Source organism: Cololabis saira, chromosome 4 (assembly GCF_033807715.1).
Source record: "Cololabis saira isolate AMF1-May2022 chromosome 4, fColSai1.1, whole genome shotgun sequence".
Taxonomy (NCBI): domain Eukaryota; kingdom Metazoa; phylum Chordata; class Actinopteri; order Beloniformes; family Belonidae; genus Cololabis; species Cololabis saira.
This window is the reverse complement of record NC_084590.1, coordinates 47068199-47092558: the sequence shown is the minus strand read 5'-3', so window position 1 is coordinate 47092558 and position 24360 is coordinate 47068199. Positions and strand designations below refer to the sequence as shown.

General features: G+C 42.3%; 1 protein-coding gene across 1 annotated transcript; it reads left to right on the top strand.

Moving 5' to 3' along the window:
• Positions 1–9139: 9139 nt before the first annotated feature.
• LOC133442086 (uncharacterized) lies at positions 9140–22497 on the top strand. Its single transcript, XM_061720000.1, has 5 exons — positions 9140–9222; positions 18257–18457; positions 20336–20412; positions 20525–20764; positions 21928–22497. The coding sequence occupies exons 2-5, from the start codon at positions 18277–18279 to the stop codon at positions 22138–22140; spliced, it is 711 nt and encodes a 236-aa protein (XP_061575984.1). The 5' UTR covers positions 9140–9222; positions 18257–18276; the 3' UTR covers positions 22141–22497.
• Positions 22498–24360: the final 1863 nt, after the last annotated feature.

The window sequence follows — 24360 nt, the reverse complement described above, 5'->3', positions numbered from 1 at the left end:
TTTATTTATCATTTCAATTTACAAAATCCCTTTGAGGAAACGTTAGTTTGCATCTGAAGATCCACATACTTCACGCCGTGTCCTTTTTCACCCGAATGGAATTAAAGATTTTAATGCGCGCATACGGCGAATTTGAACATGTTTTTCGAAAAAAGAGTAACACCGCAGCACAGAATATAATATAAAATTAATTTAACAGATCTCTACATCATTCACCTGCAATCCCTTGATGGCTTGGACAGGTTTATGTAGGCTTTCCACCCGTCCCTTGAAATACGGAATTGTTCCGTAATTGAGAATTAAAAGTTGTGTTCCGTATTGAACCAATACAGACACATATTATGCCAGGGGTCTCCAACCCTGGTCCTGGAGAGCACCTATCCAGCATGTTTTAGATCTTTCCCTGCTTCAGCACACCATGATACAAGGAGCTGTGTCAACAACAGAACTGTCCGGACCTTGATGACAAGTTAATGACGACCATTGATTAGAATCAGGTGTGTTCATGCAGGGAGACACCTAAAACATGCTGGATAGGTCTCTCCAGGACCGGAGTTGGAGACCCCTGTATTATGCTCTTATTTATGTATGTAATAATATACAGGTGGAGGTAGGAAAATTTGAATATATTGCAAAACTTCATTCGTAGTAAATTCAACTTAGGGTGAAACAAATATTATTTCCCACTACATGCAAAGTGAGATATTTCAAGCCTTTATTTGTTATAATTTTAATGATTATGGCTCACAGTTTATGAAAACCCCAAATAAAAAATCTCAAAAAATTAAAATATATTATGAAATCATTAAACAATTCAATCATCAAAATTATAACAAATAAAGGTTTAACATATATTGCTTTGCCTGTAATGAGACTATGTATAATATGTATTACGTGGTCTGATAACCATCTCCCGACGAATATTTAATTCTCTGCGCATTAATTCTGCACCTTCATCAATTGTGTCTTCATCAAAAGGACATGCCATGTTCGTGACAATGGACTTCTAATATTTATACTGACTCTGTTTTTAATGACAAACGGCAGAACTTCGCCAAAACTCGCCTGCTGACTGAATGAATGAGGAAATCAAATGTGCGTGCGGCTCTGAAAGAGGCGAAGACGCAGAAAAACTCCAGGTTTCACGATATAAACCTGGTCCCTACCAGGTTAGGTTCAGAGAGTCTGTTACTATGGTAACTGACCGAGAGCTTAAGTTACCTCTCTTTGTGAAACAGGCTAGAGTTACCTCTCTTTCTCTGGTTTGAGTTACCTCCCTTTGTGAAACGGAAAACTCAGAGTTTCCCTCATTTCAGGGTTAACAGACTCAGAGTTTTCACTAAACCTGCTTTGTGAAACGGACCCCAGAGGGGTATTCCAGGAAGCAGGTTCAACAAATTCCGAGTTTAAACCTGAACTCTGAGTTGACTTAACCTGAGATAGGAAAGTCGGAGTTTTCAGTTCCAGAACAGCGGATTTGAGTTAGTTCAATCAACTCTGAGTTTGTTAAGCTCGAGTTAAAAAGCCATCATCAGTAGAGCCCTGAAATAAGGATTCACCATGGCAACCGGCGACAACAAAAGAGCGACATACTTTTTCTTTTTTCTTTTTAAACTTTATTTAACATTTCAATTTACAAAATCCCTTTGAGGAAACATTAGTTTGCATCTGAAGATCCACATACTTCACGCCACTGGAGTTAGAAGTGTCAATACGTGCGTATGGCGAGTATGAGAGCATATTTCAGGAAAAAAACACGAAACACGAGGATAGAAATGGCTTGGGGGAAAGTTGCTGCAGTTAATGTGTAAGTTTGAATGCAGTATTCATTTAACATTTAAGTGTTTCTCAATCCTGGTCCTCGTGTTCCCTGTCCTGCATGTTTTAGATGTTTCCCTGCACCAACACAGCTGATTCTAATTAAAGGTCCTCATTAGCTTGTCACCAAGGTCTGCACAACTCTGTTGATGACACAGGTACTTTTATCACGGTATGCTGAAGCAGGGTAACATCTAAAACATGCAGGACAGGGGCCCACGAGGAACAGGATTGAGAAAGCACACTGTCTTATAGTATTACAGATGAAAGCAGTGGTGGAATGGTATTGAATGACATTTTATTGTTATTTAGATCACACCCGGCTTCAGGGGAAAATGTTTTTTTTTTATTTTTTTTTTTATGCATTTATGGAATTACTCTGTGTCTATTTGTATTGATTTATTCTATTACTTAATACATATAAAATAACTACAAATGCATATCAGAAAAACATGATGGATTTCACTAGGTATTATCTTTCCCAACACTTATACCCCCCCGCCCCCCCGTGAGTCCAATAATGAAAGGAGTCACTCAAATCAACTATATAGACTCCCTCCTTCAATTTTCTGACGTTTTCAATAGCTTGCCTTAAAAAAATCAGAAGGTTAAACAGTGTTTTCACAGAAATCCGCTTTTTAGCTGTTTCTTAGCGAGAAACGATCATTTTGAACCTGAAACACAGGTAAGTGGTTTGGTGACCCCCCCCCCACCCCCCGATGGTCGGTCGCTATCAATCTGATTTTTAGTGCACTCTGCAGTGTTACTAACTTACAAAAATGAAAAGTAAGCCGACAACCACGCAATTTAATAAAAGAAAGAAAGAAGGCAAGTGATGGTCAAATGTTGCCCCAGCAGCAGAAGATATTAACGAGGCTGTTAGCCACTGATGGATTATTTATGCAAGTTCATCTTAAGGTAAAATATCAAATCACCCTACCCTCTTATAAATCTGTTTAAGGGAAATATTTGACTTTTTTTTTTTGACCTCCCTCTGCTTTTTGCATTTGGACTTTAACTGTTTGAAGTTAAACTTGGATGTCCCTGTGATATTGTTGCACCGACATAGTGAATAAAATACATTGCGTTTGTTAGAAACGCTTTTTCTGCTCTCTCTGCCGCTTGCCCCATTGGCTGAATTGACGCGAATTGAAGTAAACCTGCTAGCGAGCAGGTTAGGTTCACAGGCTCAGTTGCCATAGTAACTGACTCAGAGTTTGAGTTAACTCGCTTTCTGGAACTGAAAACTCTGGATTTCCCTCATCTCAGGCTTAACAAACTCAGGATTTTCACTAAACCCGCTTCCTGGAATACCCCTCTGGAATACCCCTCAGGTGATAGATGCATGTAATGATGAGCAGAAAATAAATAGGGTCTTTGTTGATCCTAAAATACATGCCGTATAACACTAAATACAAAATTATAGCATCACATTCAATAAAAATTCATCATTAAGACCTTTAGCGGATAAAGTTTGTAAGGTGAAGATCCAGAATGCTTCACGTCTCTTCAAAAGGAGGTCATGATCACCTCCACGAGGTGGTGATTTAACCAGTTCAATGCCATAGAATCGCAAGGTCGCGATGTCATGCTTGGCCTCGTTAAAATGTAAGGCCACTGGTGAGTTTCTGTCCTGTCTGCGGATGGCACTCTTGTGTTAATTCTTACTTTTAATTTTCTGGTGGTCTTACCCACATAACATAAACCACAGGGGCATTTTAACAAGTAAACGACATGAGTAGAGGCACAAGTGATAACACTTTTTATAGGAAAACGTTTTCCTGTGTGAGGGTGGCAAAAAAATGAAGCTTTGGAGGTGTTGTTACATTGTGCACAACTGCCACAGCGATAATTTCCATTAGGGAGGGGCCTCAAGAGAGACTGAGCAGGTTGAGGTAAGCTACTCTGTGTAAAGATGGCATGTACCAGATGATCTCTGAGGTTACGGTCGCGCTTGAACACAGAAAGAGGGGGATCTTTGAAGAGAGGGGCCAATTCTGGATCAGAATTTATGATGTGCCAATGTTTTTTGAAGGCTGATTTGATCACATGTGAGTTAGGGGAGTACGTAGTGATACAAGTAAAGGAGAAGTTCTTACTCTTCTTTTGTCTGGCGCTAAGAAGTTCCGAGCGAGGTTTGTGAAGTGCTGCATTATATGCCCGCTCCACCCAGGTGATCGATAACCCCTTTCCAGAGATCTGCTTTTCATATCCATAGCTTTTTCTGTAAAGTCTTCAATTGAGTGGCAAATTCTTCTTAATCTATAGAATTGACTTTTGGGGAGGCCCTTTTTCAGGGGGACAGGGTGTGAACTGTTAGCTATCAGGAGAGTGTTTCTATCTGTATCCTTTCTGTATAGAGTGGTAGACAGCCCGTTCTCCCCTTTAAACACCCACATATCCAGGAAGTGCACTCTTTTATCGCTGTACTCCATAGTGAACTTCAGGTTACAATTGAAGCTGTTAAGTAATGTGAGGAAATTATAAAAATAAATAAGTCTTCGATCTTGCCCTGATAGATACAAAACACATCATCTATGTAGCGATACCACTTCAATATTTTGTTGAAGTGGTGGTTTTTTTCAGGATTTAATACAAATCCAGACGTCTGGAGATAAAACACATTGTCAAAAGAGAAGTAGTTAAGTTTCATTACAAAGTTTGCCAGGTCTAAAATCAGGTCATTTGGAGGGTTGTTAATGTCTTCTCGATTTTGTAAAAAGAATTTAAGAGCCTCAAGGCCACCTTCATATGGTATGTTGGTGTACAAACTTGTTACATCTAGAGTTATCAAGAAGATGTCGTCTGGGAGAGCATGTAGGCTAGAGATCTTATTGATGAAATCAGTGGAATCTTTTATGTAGGATGGCAAAGACTGTGCAATGGATTTAATATGGTAGTCTACATATTCAGATAAAGGAGATAGTAGAGAATTGATTTGGGACACTATAGGTCGTCCTGGAGGATTCTGTAACGATTTATGTATTTTAGGAAGGGTATAAAAAACAGGTCGGATGGGGTATTGACTGTACAGGAATTCAAATTCTGGTTTTGAGATCCAACCCTTTAGGGTTGCCTCCTCCAGATATGCAAAGACCTCTTTCTGAAAGGAGTCTGTAGGGTCAGACTTCAATTCCTTATAAAAATTGACATCCGACAGCTGCAAAAGAATTTCGGCCCTATATTTGTCAGCGTCCTGAATAACAATGGCTCCTCCCTTATCAGCCGGTTTGATAACAATCTCTTTTGATGCCACAAGTTCTGACAAGGCTGTTTTTTCTTTTTTAGATAAGTTTAGAGGTACATGAGCAGGAAGGACATTAGTACTCTTCAATATGTCTTGCTCCACCAAACGACAAAAAGTGTTAATAGAGACATTAGACACATGGGGACAAAATTTGCTCTTAGGTCTAAAGCGGGAGGGATTTTTTGTTACCGGACTGTTGCTATTTGCAAAGAAGTGTTTCAATTTCATCTGTCGAAAAGATTTAAACAGATCAACTTTTAGACCAAAAGCATTCACACCTCTTCTCGGGACAAATGATAAGCCCTTTGACAGCAAGTTCATTTGATCGTTGGTAAGTTCAATGGATGAGATGTTAATTACCGTCTCTTGGACAGGCTGCGTGTCCATGGGCGTTGTCCTGTCCTTGGTTGTTTGTCTCCCCCTTCTGCATTTCTTCTTTTGTCGTGTTGCCATCGGTGTCTGCCTAAAAAAGGCTGCTCCTGCTGGCTAGAATCACTGTCGAAGGTGAAGTCACCATCCGATGAAGCATCAGTTCTCCCCGTCCGAGTGTGATGCTGGTGGGCCCTTCCAGGTTGGGCCTTGTTGGCTCGGTGTGAGTGTCTGGATATAGGCCATCGGGGGGTCGCTGGTTCATCTTTTTTATCCTCTTTTCTCTCCCAGGAGTAAACCTCTTGTTTCTTGTAGTCATCTGTATCACGTTTATATTTCTTCAATTTCGTGATATGTAATTTCTCTTTGTAGTTTTGCACAGAAGCTTTTATAGAGCGTTCAATGGCAGAAAAGTCAAAATCAGTCTTTTCTTTCAGGGTTTGTTCTTGTGCTTGGATTTCTGTTTTCAGTTTAGATGCTTCAGAAGAGACATGATCAATAATGAGTAGCATGAGATCCAGGGAACATTTATTTAAGATCTCTCCCCATTTTTTGACAAAGGTTTCATTAGATAGATAGATAGATAGATAGATAGATAGATAGATAGATAGATAGATAGATAGATAGATAGATAGATAGATAGATAGATAGATAGATAGATAGATAGATAGATAGATAGAACTTTATTCATCCCCAAAGGGAAATTCAACCGTCCAGCAGCTCATCAAAACATAAACATAAAAAATCAACCACACAATAAAAGCACATTCATAATATTAAAATAAACATGAAATATTAGGTTTTTAAACAAATATCATGTAAAGTGCAAACTAAAATATAGTCCAGTTGTGGCAGAGGTGAGTGTGTGAGACTGAGTTCAGGAGGAATTAAACAGTCGTATTGCTGTGGGGACGAAGGATCTCCTGAACCGCTCCGTTCTGCAGCGCAGTGAGAGGAGCCGACCGCTGCAGCTGCTCCTGCTCCTCTGTGGCTCCAGGAGGCTGTGGAGAGGGTGTCTGCTATTGTTCATTATAGCACTCAGTTTGTTCAGTGTGCCCCTCTCAACCACAGATCTTAGCGGGTCCAGACCCCTGCCCAACACTGAGCCCGCTTTTTTGACTAGTTTGTCCAGTCGCCTGGTGTTTTTGATTGCAAGGCTGCCCCCCCAACACACAGCAGCAAAAAAGAGTGCACTGGCCACCACCGTGTGGTAGAACATGGTCATCATCTCCGCACACACATCAAAAGACCTCAGTGGCCGCAGGAAGAACAGGCGGCTCTGCCCCTTCCTGTAGAGGGCGTCGGTGTTCGGGGACCAGTCAAGCTTGTCGTCCAAGAGGACCCCGAGGTATCTGTATGTGTGGACCACCTCAATGCCCTCCCCCCTGCATGAAGACTGTTAATTGGGGAGGCCTCTTCCTCCTGAAATCCACCACCATCTCCTTGGTTTTGGCTGTGTTCAGGTGGAGACAGCACTTATTACACCAGTCCCTGAAGGAATCCACCAGATCCCTGTACTCCTGCTCCTGACCACCCCTGATACAAGCCACAATGGCTGTATCGTCAGAATATTTTTGCATGTGACATGAATCAGTGTTGTATTGGAAGTCCGCTGTGTAGAGTGTGAACAGGAATGGCGCCAAGACACTCACTTGTGGAGCCCCAGTGCTGCTCCTGACCATCCCGGAGACACAGCTCTCCAGCCTGACAAACTGAGGCCGCTCTGTCAGGTAGTCTGTGGTCCAGGAGGTCAGGAAGTGATCTACTCCCATCCCCTCCAGCTTGTCTTTCAGTATGAGGGGCTGGATAGTATTAAAAGCACTGGAAAAGTCAAAAAAGAGAATCCTCACACAACATCCCGGTTCCTCCAGGTAGGCATAGACCCGATGCAGCATGTACAGAACCGCATCTTCCACTCCAAGATGCTCCTGATAAGCAAACTGGACTGGGTCCATTGCATCAGTGATCTCTGACCTCAGGACACGGAGGACTAGCCGCTCCAGGGTTTTCATGATGTGCAATGTTAAGGCCACTGGTCTGTAGTCATTTAACTCCTATGATTGATAGACCTATGGTTGGGGCCTTTTGTATTCGTAGGCCTCTGGGGATTCTCTTGGCTCTCCAGTACTCACTGAGGGTTGACCCGTGCATCTGGCAGCGGGTCTGTTTGAGGTAAAGTCTCTCCAATTTGATCTTGACATCATGAAGTCCATTCCAGAGTTGGGTAGGAGGATTCTCTGTGCATCTGCGTCCGAGAATTCAAAAGTGGTAGCTTGATGCTTTGTGAGTTCATTCATCTCTTGAAAAGAGCTCATCTTTGAGTCAGGCCCAAGTTTAAATGCAAGTGAGAGGGTGCAAACAGCAAAACAATCCAAAAGGATAAAGGCAGTAAAGGTCTGCAGGCTGATAATAGTCATAGTAAGACCATGCCTGTCATAAGGTTAAAGTACCTATATTTATATAGTTTTAAACACAAAACACATAACCGTGCATGGATGAAATAAAGTAGTCATAGTAAGTCCATGCCTGGTATCCTAATAGCCACATAGAGGTCGGGAGGGGGGTGGTCCAGTAGGGTTTCAATACCTGGTGGCCATATATGTACCTGAAATGTTCTTTTTTTTTTAAATCTCTGCTTGAGAAAGGTCTTGTGGACCGAAACGTTGTTTGTTTGTTTACCTTATTAAAGTATTTTGCAAGTGACTTAACAGTGTGCGGGAGACCCCTTTTTTTTCCTGCAGTATTCCTGCAATGTTCCTGCAACATTCCTGCAGTGTTCCTGCAATGTTCCTGCAACATTCCTGCAGTGTTCCTGCAGTGTAAACTATCTAAATATCTAAATTTCCTCCCAAATGTAAAGATATACACTTTAAAAACATCCACAACATTTATCCCTCAAATGAAGGAATTAACAAAATATTCAAATTAGTTGCAGATAATTGTTATATTTGAAAAACGAATGTAGAAACGATAGAGCACCTGTTTTTTGGATGTGAGATCATTCCAGATGGAAGTCTCTCCATGATTTAATATTATCCAGCTCCATCAACATACATTTCTGGTCTTTTCAAAACATTCAAGTTGGTGTAATTCTTAAGAATAAAAAAAAATTTTTTTTAGTGATTCATTTGATCATTGTTTCAAAATACTATATTCACAATATTCACCCTTCATGGACTACTCTTAAAAATGAAATCTCCTTATTTCAACAGTGTCTGAAACACATAAATACTCTGATTACAACTGTCAATTTATCCTGAACCCCTTGTAGTTGTCAATTTGATTTTCCTTCCTTATGTATTACTTAAGTACTAATTTTTCATTCGTTTGTTTATTTATTTTTTCCCCATTCTTCTTTTATTTATTTATTTTTATATTCATTTATTTATTTTCTTTCTTTTATAAAATCTTAATGTAATAGGTGTGATTGTTCTCTCAATTTGATGTACTTATGTTTACATCTGAGTCTGTAATGGTTCTTGTTAAATAAAGTTGTTCTGTTTCTTTCTTTGTTTCGTTTCTGTTGTTTTTGTCGTACTTGTCGACCGGAAAACGCAGTTGCGGAAGGAGGAAGACGTTCAGGGCCGCCCACGGCAACAGCGCTGAACGCTGATTTATGGTCACACCAACGCAGTGCCTACGGCGTATGTTACGCGGCCTCGCACACCGTACAGTGCGCGTCGCCGCGTACCCTACGCGTCAATTTAACGCGGAACCATAATTCAGGCTTAACCCACTTCTGCTTCCACACCGACGCACTCCGCCACCAACCGAGTTTAAAGCCCTCGGTAAGTTGTTTTTAAAGTTAAATCACACTGAGGGAGTTAAAACACTTCCGTATTAAATGTTATCCAACTGGAGTTGATAAAGTGTTTTATTCTGGCTCCAATCAAGGAAAGATCCAAGACCTCCTGACTTTCCAACCTTTTACTCCTCTATCCTTTCGTTTTAAGTTTTGAAAGTTTCCTATCCAGTGCTCTACCTGACTTATGTTACAAGTAGGGTTGCCACCTTTCAGAAATAGAAATAAGGGACGCCCTGATTTCAGCAGCGCAGGGGCCAAAAAAAAGCCCCAAAACTTTTTAAACTGAATAAAAATGGGTTTATTTTATATGAAAAAACAAAATGCTTTAATTTAAAGTTTAAAGTGCTTTAATAGCATTTAACTTTCATGACTGTACAGACAGCCAACCATACTAGCAACTGAAATATCAGCCCAGATGTAGAATATACATACAGGTGAAGAATATGGTGTAAAAGTTAATTTATTTCAATAATTCAACTAGAATATGGTGTAACGGTTAATTTATTTCAATAATTCAACTAGAATATGGTGTAAAAGTTAACTTATTTCAATAATTCAACTAGAATATGGTGTAAAAGTTAATTTATTTCAATAATTCAACTAGAATATGGTGTAAAAGTTAATTTATTTCAATAATTCAACTAGAATATGGTGTAAAGGTCAACTTATTTCAATAATTCAACTAGAATATGGTGTAAAAGTCAACTTATTTCGATAATTCAACTAGAATTTGGTGTAAAAGTTAATTTATTTCAATCATTCAACTAGAATATGGTGTAAAAGTTAATTTATTTCAATAATTCAACTAGAATATGGTGTAAAAGTTAATTTATTTCAATAATTCAACTAGAAAATGGTGTAAAAGTCAACTTATTTCAATAATTCAACTAGAATTTGGTGTAAAAGTTAATTTATTTCAATCATTCAACTAGAATATGGTGTAAAAGTTAATTTATTTCAATAATTCAACTAGAAAATGGTGTAAAAGTTAATTTATTTCAATAATTCAACTAGAATATGGTGTAAAAGTCAACTTATTTCAATAATTCAACTAGAATTTGGTGTAAAAGTTAATTTATTTCAATCATTCAACTAGAATATGGTGTAAAAGTCAACTTATTTCAATAATTCAACTAGAATTTGGTGTAAAAGTTAATTTATTTCAATCATTCAACTAGAATATGGTGTAAAAGTTAATTTATTTCAATAATTCAACTAGAATATGGTGTAAAAGTTAATTTATTTCAATAATTCAACTAGAATATGGTGTAAAGGTCAACTTATTTCAATAATTCAACTAGAATATGGTGTAAAAGTCAACTTATTTCGATAATTCAACTAGAATTTGGTGTAAAAGTTAATTTATTTCAATCATTCAACTAGAATATGGTGTAAAAGTTAATTTATTTCAATAATTCAACTAGAATATGGTGTAAAAGTTAATTTATTTCAATAATTCAACTAGAAAATGGTGTAAAAGTCAACTTATTTCAATAATTCAACTAGAATTTGGTGTAAAAGTTAATTTATTTCAATCATTCAACTAGAATATGGTGTAAAAGTTAATTTATTTCAATAATTCAACTAGAAAATGGTGTAAAAGTTAATTTATTTCAATAATTCAACTAGAATATGGTGTAAAAGTCAACTTATTTCAATAATTCAACTAGAATTTGGTGTAAAAGTTAATTTATTTCAATCATTCAACTAGAATATGGTGTAAAAGTCAACTTATTTCAATAATTCAACTAGAATTTGGTGTAAAAGTTAATTTATTTCAATCGTTCAACTAGAATATGGTGTAAAAGTTAATTTATTTCAATAATTCAACTTAAAGGTGAAACTAATATATTACCTAGTCTTATTAACAATGACTTGGATTTATATAGCGCCCTTCAAGGCACCCAGAGCGCTTTACAGAAATCATTATTCATCCATACACATTCTCTCTGGTGGTAAGCTACGTTTGTAGCCATAGCTGCCCTGGGGCAGACTGACGGAAGCGTGGCTGCCATATCGCGCCTAACGGCCCCTCCGACCACCACCAACATTCATACACATTCACACGAGGCAAGGTGGGTAAGGTGTCTTGCCCAAGGACACTACGACAGCAAACTGGGACAGAGCGGGATTTGAACCGCCGACCTTCGGATCATTGGACGACCCGCTCTACCACCTGAGCTACTGCCGCACGGTGTGCGAGCCCGCGTAACATACCCCGTAGGCACTGCGTTGGTGTGACGCGGAAGCATAAATCAGCGTTCAGCGCTGTTGCCGTGGGCGGCCCTGAACGTCTTCCTCCTTCCGCAACTGCGTTTTCTGGTCGACAAGTACGAGCTACTTACATGCAAAGCAAGATATGTTAAACCTTTATTTGTTATAATTTTGATGATGGAATTGTTTATTGAATTCATAAAATATTCTCTAATTAATTTTTTATTTGGGGTTTTCATAAACTGCAATGTAACTGATTTTTTTAGATATGTTATATTTGCCGATGATACCAATTTGTTTAGCTCTAGTACGAATTTAATGGAACTTTTGTGTTGTGTAGAAAGGGAGCTGGAAAATCTCAAGACTTGGTTTGATGTTAATAAATTATCTTTAAATATTAAGAAAACAAAATTCATGGTTTTTGGGAATCAAAACTAAAGTGGTGGTAATATTAAATTAAAAATATGTAATGTTGATATTGAAAGGGTTTTTGAGACTAAATTCCTTAAAGGGAAAATTTCAAAATCACTCGCAATCCTGTATAAATCCAGTAATTTACTGAATTCCAAGGCCTTGCATTTGATTTACTACTCATTGATTGTTTCCTATTTATCTTACTGTGTGGAATTGTGGGGATCCACCTTTAAAACCACCTTAAATTCAATAATAAAACTTCAAAAACGAGCCATACGTATCATCAATAAGGCTGATTACTACGCTCACACAGAGCCACTTTTTCTAAATTCTCATGTTATTAAATTTTATGATTTGTTTTAATATAAAATCATGCAAATTATGTTCAGAGCAAAATCAAAAAATGCTCCCTGACTCAATACAGAGGTTATTTTCAGTTCAGGAAACTCCCTATTATCTTAGAGGTGTCTGCAATTTTACTGAACAAAAAGCTAAAAAAAGGTATGAAAAGGAGACGTGTCTCCATCACTGGAGTTAAATTCTGGAATGATGCCAACATACAGTGGGGAGAACAAGTATTTGATACACTGCCGATTTTGCAGGTTTTCCCACTTGAAAAGCATACGGAAGTCTGTAATTTTTATCATAGGTACTCTTCAACTGTGAGTGATGGAATCTAAAAAAAATCCAGAAAATCACATTGTATGATTTTTAAGTAATTAATTTGCATTTTATTGCATGACATAAGTATTTGATCACCTGTCAACCAGTAAGACTTCCGGCTCTCACAGACCTGTTAGTTCTTCTTTAAGAAGCCCTCCTGTTCTCCACTCATTACCTGTATTAACTGCACCTGTTTGAACTTGTTACTTGTATAAAAGACACCTGTCCACAGACTCAATCAAACAAACTCCAACCTCTCCACAATGGCCAAGACCAGAGAGCTGTGTAAGGACATCAGGTATAAAATTGTAGACCTGCAGAAGGCTGGGATGGGCTACAGGACAATAGGCAAGCAGCTTGGTGAGAAGGCAACAACTGTTGGCGCAATTATTAGAAAATGGAAGAAGTTCAAGATGACGGTCAGTCTCCCTCGGTCTGGGGCTTCATGCAAAATCTCACCTCGTGGGGCATCAATGATCATGAGGAAGGTGAGGGATCAGCCCAGAACTACACGGCAGGACCTGGTCAATGACCTGAAGAGAGCTGGGACCACAGTCATGGATTAAAATCCTGCAGCGCACGCAAGGTCCCCCTGCTCAAGCCAGTGCATGTCAAGGCCCGTCTGAAGTTTGCCAATGACCATCTGGATGATCCAGAGGAGGAATGGGAGAAGGTCATGTGGTCTGATGAGACTAAAATAGAGCTTTTTGGTCTAAACTCCATTCGCCGTGTTTGGAGGAAGAAGAAGGATGAGTACAACCCCAAGAACACCATCCCAACCGTGAAGCATGGAGGTGGAAACATCATTCTTTGGGGATGCTTTTCTGCAAAGGGGACAGGACGACTGCACCGTATTGAGGGGAGGATGGATGGGGCCATGTATCGCGAGATCTTGGCCAACAACCTCCTTCCCTCAGTAAGAGCATTGAAGATGGGTCGTGGCTGGGTCTTCCAGCATGACAACGACCTGAAACACACAGCCAGGGCAACTAAGGAGTGGCTCCGTAAGAAGCATTTCAAGGTCCTGGAGTGGCCTAGCCAGTCTCCAGACCTGAACCCAATAGAAAATCTTTGGAGGGAGCTGAAAGTCTGTATTGCCCAGCGACAGCCCCGAAACCTGAAGGATCTGGAGAAAATCTGTATGGAGGAGTGGGCCAAAATCCCTGCTGCAGTGTGTGCAAACCTGGTCAAGAACTACAGGAAACGTCTGATCTCTGTAATTGCAAACAAAGGTTTCTGTACCAAATATTAAAGGGGACATATTATGAAAAACATGTTTTTTCTTGTTTTAACATATATAAAGTGGTCTCCCCTCACCCTGCCAGCACAGGGGAGACAAAATACCATGAATTTCATCAAGGTCTGTGACCCCCGCCTTACAGTATCCCCCAGTGTCATGTGATATTTTTTGAGCCGATGAGAATCTGCGGCTAGGGTGACGTCACCCGAGGCGCAGAGGTTTGGCCTCCGCTGCTGAAACCACGCCCACAACCAGCTCTCTCTGTCGGCTCGAGCGTCCGCCATTGTTTACAAGCGGTGGCTGTTTCCACGGCAAGGTGACAGTTAAAATGAGGTTTTGCATCGACATTTACCCTCATAAAAGGATCAGTTCCAACAGCGCGGACCCGGCAACTGCACACGAGTCAGCGGTAAGTTCCTTTTTTTTTAATGTTATTTGTATGATCTTTGCATGGGCTAAGTATTTAGCTTAGCTCCGGAGCCCCGGCGCCGCATACGGAGCTGCGGGGGCTGCTCACGGACCGGACCGTCGAGGAGCCCCCGGGTTCCGGAGCTCCAAACCTGGGGGCTCCGGGCTCGGGGCTCTATTGCATTGGATTCAGCCAAGTCAGCTTCCACTTGCAACCTTTCCTTTTTTGCCTTAAAGGGGACCTATTATGAAAAACACGTTTTTTTTCTTGTTTTAACATATATAAAGTGGTCTTCCCTCACCCTGCCAGCAGAGGGGAGATGAAATCCCATGAATTCTGCAAGGTCTGTGACCCCCACCCGACAGAATCCCCCTGTGTCACGTGACTTTCTTGAGCCGTTTAGAATCTGCTCCCATCGTGAGTCACGACGGGAGCAGATTTCCATAGGTTCAGTCTCCGCTGCTGAAACCACGCCCACAACCAGCTCTCTCCGCCGGCTGGAGCTCCGCCATTGTTCAGCAGCGGTGACTGTTTTCCACCGGTTTCAACAGCGAGGGAGAGTTAAAATGAGGTTTTGCATCGACATTTACCCTCATAAAAGGATCAGTTCCAACAGCACGGACCCGGCAACTGCACACGAGTCAGCGGTAAGTTACGTTTTTTTTAATGTTATTTATATTTGTATGATCTTTGCATGCAAGTATTTAGCTTAGCTCCGGAGCACCGGAGCTGCTCACGGACCGGACCGTCGAGGAGCCCCGGGTTTGGAGCTCCGAACCCGGAGCTCCGAGCCCGGAACTCCGAACCCGGGGGCTCCGGGGGGGCGGCTCCGGGGGGGCGGCTCAGTACCGTAATACATTGTTCTTCTGTGGTTTCAGATCTTTCAAGCACCTGGAGCTGTTCACATTCAGAAGACGCGCGGCCCTTCCTTGAGCCAGCAATAGTGCATACATTTTATTTATATATTTTAACAATAAAGTTGCCATTTGTGAAAATTCAGTGTTGTGATTTCTTTACAGTTAACATGATTCATTTGTCTTGTAACATAAGAAGTGAAATGATGAGGAATTGGAGTAAATAACCGTGGTGTAACTGTTTAGAATTAAATTCAATCTTCCTGTTTGAAGACGAGGTGACTAAAGGCTGATTTATGGTTCCGCGTTACACCAACGCAGAGCACGTAGGGTACATGTCGATTTAACGCAGAACCGGGGACACGCTTTGCTACGCAGCCGCTGCTATACTCCCTGGAGCGACGCTTTGTCTCCTCCCCTGCTACACGTCATTCAAGCAGCCAATCAGCGCAGAGCCTCATTATCATAGCCCCCCCCGCCCTGAAAATGAAGCACAGAAAAAGGCTTTAGAAACGGAAAAAATAAAAACATGGCCCAGAGACTGAATTTCTGATTTATGTAGAAAAAAAACAAGCTTTAGATTGTTTTTAAGACATTCAAGGTCTGTTTAAAATATACATATGCCATAATATGTCCCCTTTAAGTTCTGTTTTTCTGATGTATCAAATACTTATGTCATGCAATAAAATGCAAATTAATTACTTAAAAATCATACAATGTGATTTTCTGGATTTTTTTTTTTAGATTCCATCACTCACAGTTGAAGAGTACCTATGATAAAAATTACAGACTTCTACATGCTTTTCAAGTGGGAAAACCTGCAAAATCGGCAGTGTATCAAATACTTGTTCTCCCCACTAAAAACATGTCATTCTCTTTTGGTTTTTAGGAAAATGGTTTGTAAAGCTATTTTATGAAGCTTATAAGTTCAATCGACTATCTGTTAATGTGTCTTTGCTTTTCTATTGTTTCTTTGCCTTTTGTTGTTTCTTTGCTTTTCTAGTCTCTTTTTGGTTTTCTGGAGGTCGGTAGCCACAAAATGAAAGTTGTTAATATAGGATAGGCTTTTATAAGCTGTTTTTTTTTTGTGTTGTGTTTTGTGTTGTCATGACTGAATAAACTTCATTCATTCATTCATTCATTCATTCATTCATTCATTCATTCATTCAAACTGTGAGCCATAATCATCAAAATGATAACAAATAAAGGCTTGAAATATTTCACTTTGAATGTAGTGGGGAAATAATATATCTGTTCCACCTTTAGTTAAATTTACTACGAATGACGTTTTGCAATATATTCAAATGTTCCGACCTCCACCTGTATATTATGACATCAATAAATAAGAGCATAATATATGTCTGTATTGGTTCAAAACGGAACTTTTAATTCCCAATTCCCAAGCCCTAGCTGGAGGTGAGTCCTCCCCGCTGTCTGACACACACACACACACACACACACACACACACACACACACACACATATACAGTGGTGGACAGTAACGGAGTAAATTTACTTGAGTACTGTACTTAAGTACATACCCAGAGGATTTGTACTTTACTTGAGTATTAGATTTCTTTGGTACTTATTACTCTTACTTGAATACATTTCCAAGACAAATATTTTTACTTTTACTCAAGTAAATTTCTAGGAAGGCTGAAAAGTACTCGTTACTTTCAGGTCTGCTCTTTTTTCTTCTTCCCTAAAATCCTATTGGACACAAGCTGTTTTTGTCAAAGGAGGAGACCTATCACAGTGCACGCTCTCCACTGGGATGTACGGAAAGCGGAAATACGTCAAGCCTCCTCAAAACGATACCGCCAAAGTAGCCTGCGTTTGTCAAGACAGAGCCGCAACAAGTCAAAGCATAGCCGCAACAATGGCTACGCCTGTGTCAGGAGAAGAAAGACAATCCGCTGAGTCGTCTGAGTCTGATAATGAGCCGGACTCGGAGCAGGGACTTTCACAAAATCCTTGGCCGTATCTTAACTCAATGTTTGAGTTCGACCGAGTAAAAAACGAGGGCACAGACAAACCACAGACATTTATTTTCAAATGTTAATTGTGTCTGCCGAAGCAGAACTACCTCTCTGCTTTCAACAACTCAACATCGAATTCTCAGAAACAAGAGTTAAAAGATCCTTAAATTAATTTAGAAAAAATATAGTAATTTACTGATGTGGAAAATAAGAAATTTACTCTTACTCTTACTCTTACTTTTACTTAAAGTAAATTTAAAAGCATTTACTTTTGGATACTTAAGTACCTTTAAAAGCAAGTACTTTTCTACTCTTACTCGAGTAATATTTTGACTGAGCTACTTTTACTTGTAACAGAGTAAATTTTGACCAGTAGTATTTGTACTCTTACTCAAGTACTGGGGTCGAGTACTCTGTCCACCTCTGCACACATATATATATATATATATATATATAAATTTTAAAACATATAAAGATCTGGGCACAGAGCGCAGCAGGTCCTGTTGTCCCGCCACAAAGATTTTGCTGGACTTAATGTTTCCTGTGTTTTATTTTGTTCATTATTGATACATTTAGTGATGTGTGTGTGACAGACGTGTGTATGGGGCGTTAATAAAAATACGGGACAAATTGCGTCCCGTATTAGTTCAATAAGGGACGCAAACGTAGCGCGTGGAAGGATCCGGCCGGATCCTCCCCACCCCATCTGGCGCCCCGGTTGGCCAAAGGGGGCAGTATAGCCCAGGACTGTTGCATGTTTTTGTGAGGGTAGCTCCCATTGCTACCCAAGGGAACACGGGGAGAACATGCAAACTCCACACAGAAAGGCCCTTTCGCCAACCCCACCCAGGGTGTGGGTGCTGAAGTCATGGGGGAACTAACACGCACTTCAGCGCCCACAACGTCCCCGGCGGGAATCAAACCCAGGACCTTCTTGCTGTGAGACGGCTGCACTACCTGCTGCGCCACCGTGCCCCCGAAACGACTTAATTTTTGAAGGAATCCAGGAGTCGGACCGGCGGCTCTGGTCTGACCTGTTTACCTGGATACAGCCGGAAGCCGCCAAAACATCCTCTTTCAAAATAAAAGCCCGGCAATGAGATCAGTTTTCAACTTATTTAAACGTGTTTGATTATCATTTTGACCTCTTGTTTTTTAAATGTTATAAATCTTTATTATCATGCTCGTTTATCAGTTGTGCAAAAGGTTTGATTCTGTTGACTTGTGGTTTTTCTCGGGTTCAGTCTGAACCAGGAGTGTCCCGATGGACCAGGACGAGGTGGACTGGGTGGAAAAGCAGACCCGGGGCCAGAGGACCAACCCGGACTGGTTTGACTGGAGGAGGAACCGGATCACGGCCTCCCTGGCTCATGACATCGATCACTGCCGCTTCGTCAACGGGAAGAGCAGTGTCCCGCCCGCCTCGTACCTGGCTGAAATCACAGGTAGGCCACGTCCCCAGTCACAGGTAGGTCACGCCCCCAGTCACAGGTAGGTCAAGCCCACCAGTCACAGGTAGGCCACGCCCCCTGTCACAGGTAGGTCAAGCCCACCAGTCACAGGTAGGCCACGCCCCCAACACCTGAGGGTTCTGAACCGGCTGTTCTGGTCCACGATGGCCACGAGTTAATTATTCCGAATTAAATAATTCAGAATTAAACTATTTTCCTTCGATTTTACATGGAAATAGTAATTCTGAATTAAGGTTTACATGGAAAACACGTTTGATCGGCTTTATCCAATTCTGCTTAAGGTCTGGGGGTTGGGAAGGTTCTGATTGGATAGGGGGGTGGACCGGAAGTTACGTCTACCGGAAGAAAAACTAACTTAGCTGCTACAACTTTGAAAAGTTCACAATTTTTATGTTTCCTGCCATCTGTTCTTTTAATGATTTCCAGGTCCTCCAAGATATTTATTAAATAAATGGTCTCTGCTCTTGACCACCGTTTACTGCGTAATTTTTTACATTTTCGCTCTATTTTGGTTTTTAATTTTTGAGAATTTGGTTTTTAGCATTCTATGCAAATGTCACCCCAAGACAGTATATAAAGTAATGAAATATAGACAATTTATGCAATTATAACTGAAATTTTTAATGTTTTCATACCTTTAAACATATTTAAAGGCAAAAACATGGCCCCAGTTATTCAGCTTTTGGCTCTCAGCTTCCTGATTTAGGGGTGGTGCTGAAAGTAAGGGTAGGGGAGTTTTGGGACAGACCCCTGGGAAGATTTCATCCATCCATCCATCCATTATCTATACCGATTTATCCTTTGCAGGGTCACGGGGGTCTGCTGGAGCCTATCCCAGCTCATTTCAGGTGAGAGGCAGGAGTTCGCCAGTCCATCGCAGGGAAAATTTCAAGTGTCCTTAAATCTGTCCCTTCTTTTTTAGGGGTAGTTGTAGTGAGGAAGGGCTAGTGGAAGAAAGTAGGGCTAGTGAAGAAAAGTAGGGGGTGTAATGGGATTGGGCCTATATTGTTAAAGGAGCTTGAGGCTGTTTTTTTTATTTGCAAAATGTAATGCAAGTCGGTCCCGATTTTCCCGCGCTGGGCTGCGGATGTGACGTCACATGACGCTGCATGCACGTTCTCCCCGTTCTCCTGTGCCGGCTTCACTGTTGGCTGCAGTACCCCCAACGGCCGTTTTGGTGAAGGGTGGCGATAGAGAGTCTCATTTCTTAAAAGCAGCCGCAAGCTCCTTTAAGCCAAAAATAGATACATTACCTCTTCGCCATCCATCCTGCAAACGACCGCTGAAAACACAAAAGTAGTTTTGAAAGTCTGTCCCGTCTTCTCTCATCAAAACAAATGCACGGGACGGGGACAGGAGTTTTCCGGCAGTACGCGCTGGTGCTCATGGGAAACGTAGTGTTCTTTCTCGTAAAGCACTACCGCTTTTGTCCAAAGGAGTCGCCAAACTCAACAAAAGCTGAAAGTTACATTGTGCTGCTTTAAATGGGAATTCAAAATGAGTCCAAACGTCTGATCTGAAAGATTTTCAGCTTGCCATCGTCGCCATTTTATTGTTGTTTGGCCGCGTGCAGCCACCGTCCACAGAACGCAAATCATAAGAAAATGTTGCCCACAGCCCCCCCAACTGGCCGGAAGGTGAATCCATTAAGAGGCTTTGCTTAATCGATATTGAATTAGGGCAGGGAGAATTGCGATGCATCGATTTTTCCATATTTTTACCCACCCCTAACTAGTACAGTTGAGACCAGGACCAGGACTAGCAGGGAGCAGAACCACATGTGGGGGGGGGGGGTCCAGTCCAGAACCCGGACCAGTTGAGTGATGATGTAACACCTGTCTGACTCCTCAGGTGAGGGGCCCAGATTCCAGACCAGAGCCATGAGATGGGGGGTCAAGATGGAGGCCTGGGCCGTCCGCCGGTACCAGGTGAGAGTCTAGACCCCGTAGTGGTCTCAGAGGGTCATTGATGACATCACTGATGACATCACCGCTGACGTCACTGATGACATCACCGCTGACCTCACTGCCGCGTCCCCAGGAGCTGAAGTCGGAGGTGCTGGGCCGGCAGGTCCAGGTTCAGGACTGCGGACTCTTCATCGACCCCCAGAATCCCTGGTTGGCTGCCAGTCCCGACCGCATCGTGACGGACAGACGCAGAGGCCGGCAGCTCGTCCTGGAGGTCAAGTGTCCCTTCAAGCATCGCCACAGTTGGGTGGAGGATGCCTGCGAGGACCGCGACTTCTGCCTGGAGATCCAGGGGACGGATGAACACGGAGAGGTAGGTCCACCCCGTCCTGGTCCGACAGTCCCTCTGGAGTCCCTCTAATGTCCCCCTGGTTTCCCTCTGGTTTCCCTCTAATGTCCCTCTGGTTTCCCTCTAATGTCCCTCTGGTTTCCCTGTGGAGTCCCTCTAATGGCCCTCTGATTTCCCTCTAATGTCCCCCTGGTTTCCCTCTGGTTTCCCTCTAATGTCCCTCTGGTTTCCTTCTAATGTCCCCCTGGTTTCCCTCTGGTTTCCCTCTAATGTCCCTCTGGTTTCCCTCTAATGTCCCCCTGGTTTCCCCCTGGTTTCCCTCTGGTTTCCCTCTAAAGTCCCTCTGGTTTCCCTCTGGTGTCCCTCTGGTTTAGAGTCAGTAGTCATAGTTGCAGCTATAGAACAAGACTATAATAGTTAGTCTCAAATATAGCTTTGCGGTAGATATGCTGCTATAGGCCTATGCTACAGGGGGGCACCGACATGATCCACTAGGCGGTGCCTCTCACTCTTCTTCTCCTCTCCTCTGCCCTTCCTCTCTTCTCCATTTCCATTTTTATTTATAAATATCTCATAGCTATCATTTTTGTCCATCATTCCTGTAGTTTCTTGTGCCGGCCCCCCTTTTTTCTCTTTTGTGCATGTTTGCAGGCCAGAGCTTCGGGAGCTGCGTTCTGGCCTGCGGTCCCAGTCCCCCCCTGGTCATCACGCTGCTGCCTCCATCTACCTGCGCCCCCCCCATCCCCCGGTCATCCCGCTGCTGGCTCCACCTGCCCCCCCCCCCCCCCCCCCCCCCCCCCCCTGGTCATCCCGCTGCTGCTTCCACCTGTCTGCATGGATCTGCTGTGCTGCTGACATCCTGGCCTGCCCCCCCAACCCCCAGTCTGGCCCTCGGCAGGAGGGTCCCCCCTTATGTTCCAGGTCCTGGTCCAGGTTTCTTCCCTCCTAAAGGGGAGTTTTTCTTGCCACTGTTTGGCTTAAGGCTTTTCCCCCACTAGGGGAGTTTTTACCTGCCATTGTTTATGTAATAATTGCTCGGGGGTTTATGTTCATGTATCTCTGCAAAGCGTCTAGAGACACATCTGTTGTATTAGACGCTATATAAATAAAATTGAATTGAAAAAAAATTGAATTGGTTTCCATCTAATGTCCCTCTAACGCCACTTTTCCTCTTGTCTTCCGTCCAGCCCGTCTACGGCCTGAAGACGTCCCACCGCTACTTCACGCAGGTGCAGGTCCAGATGGCGGTGACAGGGCTGCAGCGGGCCGACCTGGTCGTCTTCACGCTGTGGGAGACCGTCCTCGTCCCGGTGAACTTCAACGCCGAGTGGTGGGAGGAGACGCTGCCCAGGCTGGACTGGTTCTACCGTGTCGCCGTCCTGCCTCACATCCAGCACTGAGCTGGTACTGGGCCGGGACTGGGCCTGGACCCGGGCCGGGACCGGGCCTGGACCCGGGTCGCTACTGGGCCTGAACCCGGGTCGGTACTGGGCCTGGACCCGGGTCTGTACGCTGGTTCTGGTGGTTTGTTCCAGCTGTGATTCCAGCAGCGTTTCTGGATTCAACCAGAAACGTTTGTGACATGAACTCATTAACGGTTCTGTGGTGTTCTGATGACGGTCCGGAGCCTGGGACCGGGCCAGAGGTTCTGATGACGGAGGCTCGGTCCGGAGCCTCGGACCGGGCCAGAGGTTTTGCAGCGACGCCGACTCTGAACACGTTTGTATCTGATGTGTTTTTCACGTATAAAGATTTAAAACCAGCACACGTGTTGAAGTCGTCTGTTCAGCAGCTTCTCAAACATCTGATGGTCAGCAGAACCAAGTCCGGACCGGATCAGGTTCAGTTCTGAAACCGGTTTACATCAGGTCCAGATCTGAACCCGGTTTGCATCAGGTCCAGATATGAGCCCGGTTTATCTCTACCCTCGCAGACTCGTAGACTTACGTGCGCGCTCCCGCACCTTGCGTAAGGGCTTAGGGCTGTCCCATTCCTCAAGTGGTCAAGTGCGCGAGGGCTCCCGGCAGCCATTTTGAGCCCTTACTGCCACCTTCCCGCAAGTCAGCATCCCAGCACACTCTGGGAAAGGGAATTACCCACAGTTCATTGCGTTGTGACATGAAAGGAGGTTACCAGGGAGAATGTAAACAAAACAGGGGGCGGAGGAAAAGGAACCATGTGCGAAAAGAAAGTTCACCTGTAAATATAAATACATATCCCACTGGTGATTTAAATTCAGAAACTGTTGTCCCGTGATGATTTTTCAACGGCCCTATTATTTCCTTTACAAACAGGGAGCGACCAACAAACATATTATTTAACTATCGTTCTTTGGTTTAAATATATATATATATATATATATATATATATATATATATATATATATTTCTCTTTTCTTTTTTTGAGCATGTTCGAAATAAAGATTTTCATTCACTCATTCATTCATTCAATCGGAGGGAAGAAAACCAAAAAAAAGGACGAATGACGTTTTGGACTTTCTTCAACACTAAAGACAAAAAGAGAGGCTGAGGGAGCTGGATGAAAAGGAGGAGGAGGGGGAAAGGAAGAGGGATGACCATTTATCTAAGTTAATTGACATTTGTGGGAAGATGGAGGAAAAAATGTAGTTTTCTTCATCATTTTTTCATTCATAATTTGAGGTTCAATTTATTTTGTTTTCATTTTATATTAGACCAGTGTTTTTCAATCCTGGTCCTCGTGGGCCCCAGTCCTGCATGTTTTAGATGTTTCCCTGCTTCAGCGCACCGTGATAAAAGTACCTGTGTCATCAACAGAGCTGTGCAGACCTTGGTGACAAGCTAATGAGGACCTTTAATTAGAATCAGGTGTGTTGGTGCAGGGAAACATCTAAAACATGCAGGACAGGGGCCCACGAGGACCAAGATTGAGAAGCACTGTATTAGACAAATCTTCAGTTGACCTGCTGGTGTTGAATAAACAAGACTTGCTTTTCTTTAATCTGAGTACAGTGTTTGAATTAAGATTCCCTATGTTAACAGAAATGCATACATGTAAATACTAACAAGTCAGGCAGTAATTTGGTTATTCATTTATTTATGACCACAAAATTTAAACAATTTCAGCAAGTTGAACAAAAACGTTGCAGTAAATAGTAATAATATAACTGAAATATTTAGCTCAGGTTACCATCAATTTATACGCTCTCTTACAAAAATGAAATGACATCATGCTGAAAAATGGAAAGTAATTTTAGATGGTCATAACACAGCTGGAATATTTAACTCAGTTTACACGCGCTTACAAAAATGAAATTACTCTGGCCGTTTTCGAATTTGCATACTGTACTACAAGTATACACTGATTTGGGCAAAGTGTAGTAAGTAGTATGCTGTATGTGAACAGAAGGAAATCTGCAGTGTGCGAAAAATACCCGGATGTTGTACTGATCTGGAAAAAAATCCGCAGCATGCTTCAAACCAGCTACCTCGCTTACTTTATCCCAGAATGCAATGCGGCCTCGGCCGGGCAGCGCTTTTTTCTTTTTTTTCTCAAAGCTTTATTGAGAAAACAGCTGCAATCGGACAGTGATGTGATGTGAAGGCAGAAAAGGACTAGTTACACCGTGGAGAGGGAGAGGA

Coding starts and splice junctions, on each gene's coding strand:
- LOC133442086 (XM_061720000.1), top strand. CDS start 18,277: ATGGACCAGGACGAGGTGGACTGGGTGGAAAAGCAGACCCGGGGCCAG. Junction 20,413..20,524: donor GGGCCGTCCGCCGGTACCAG/GTGAGAGTCTAG, acceptor CCGCGTCCCCAG/GAGCTGAAGTCGGAGGTGCT. Junction 20,765..21,927: donor GGACGGATGAACACGGAGAG/GTAGGTCCACCC, acceptor TCTTCCGTCCAG/CCCGTCTACGGCCTGAAGAC.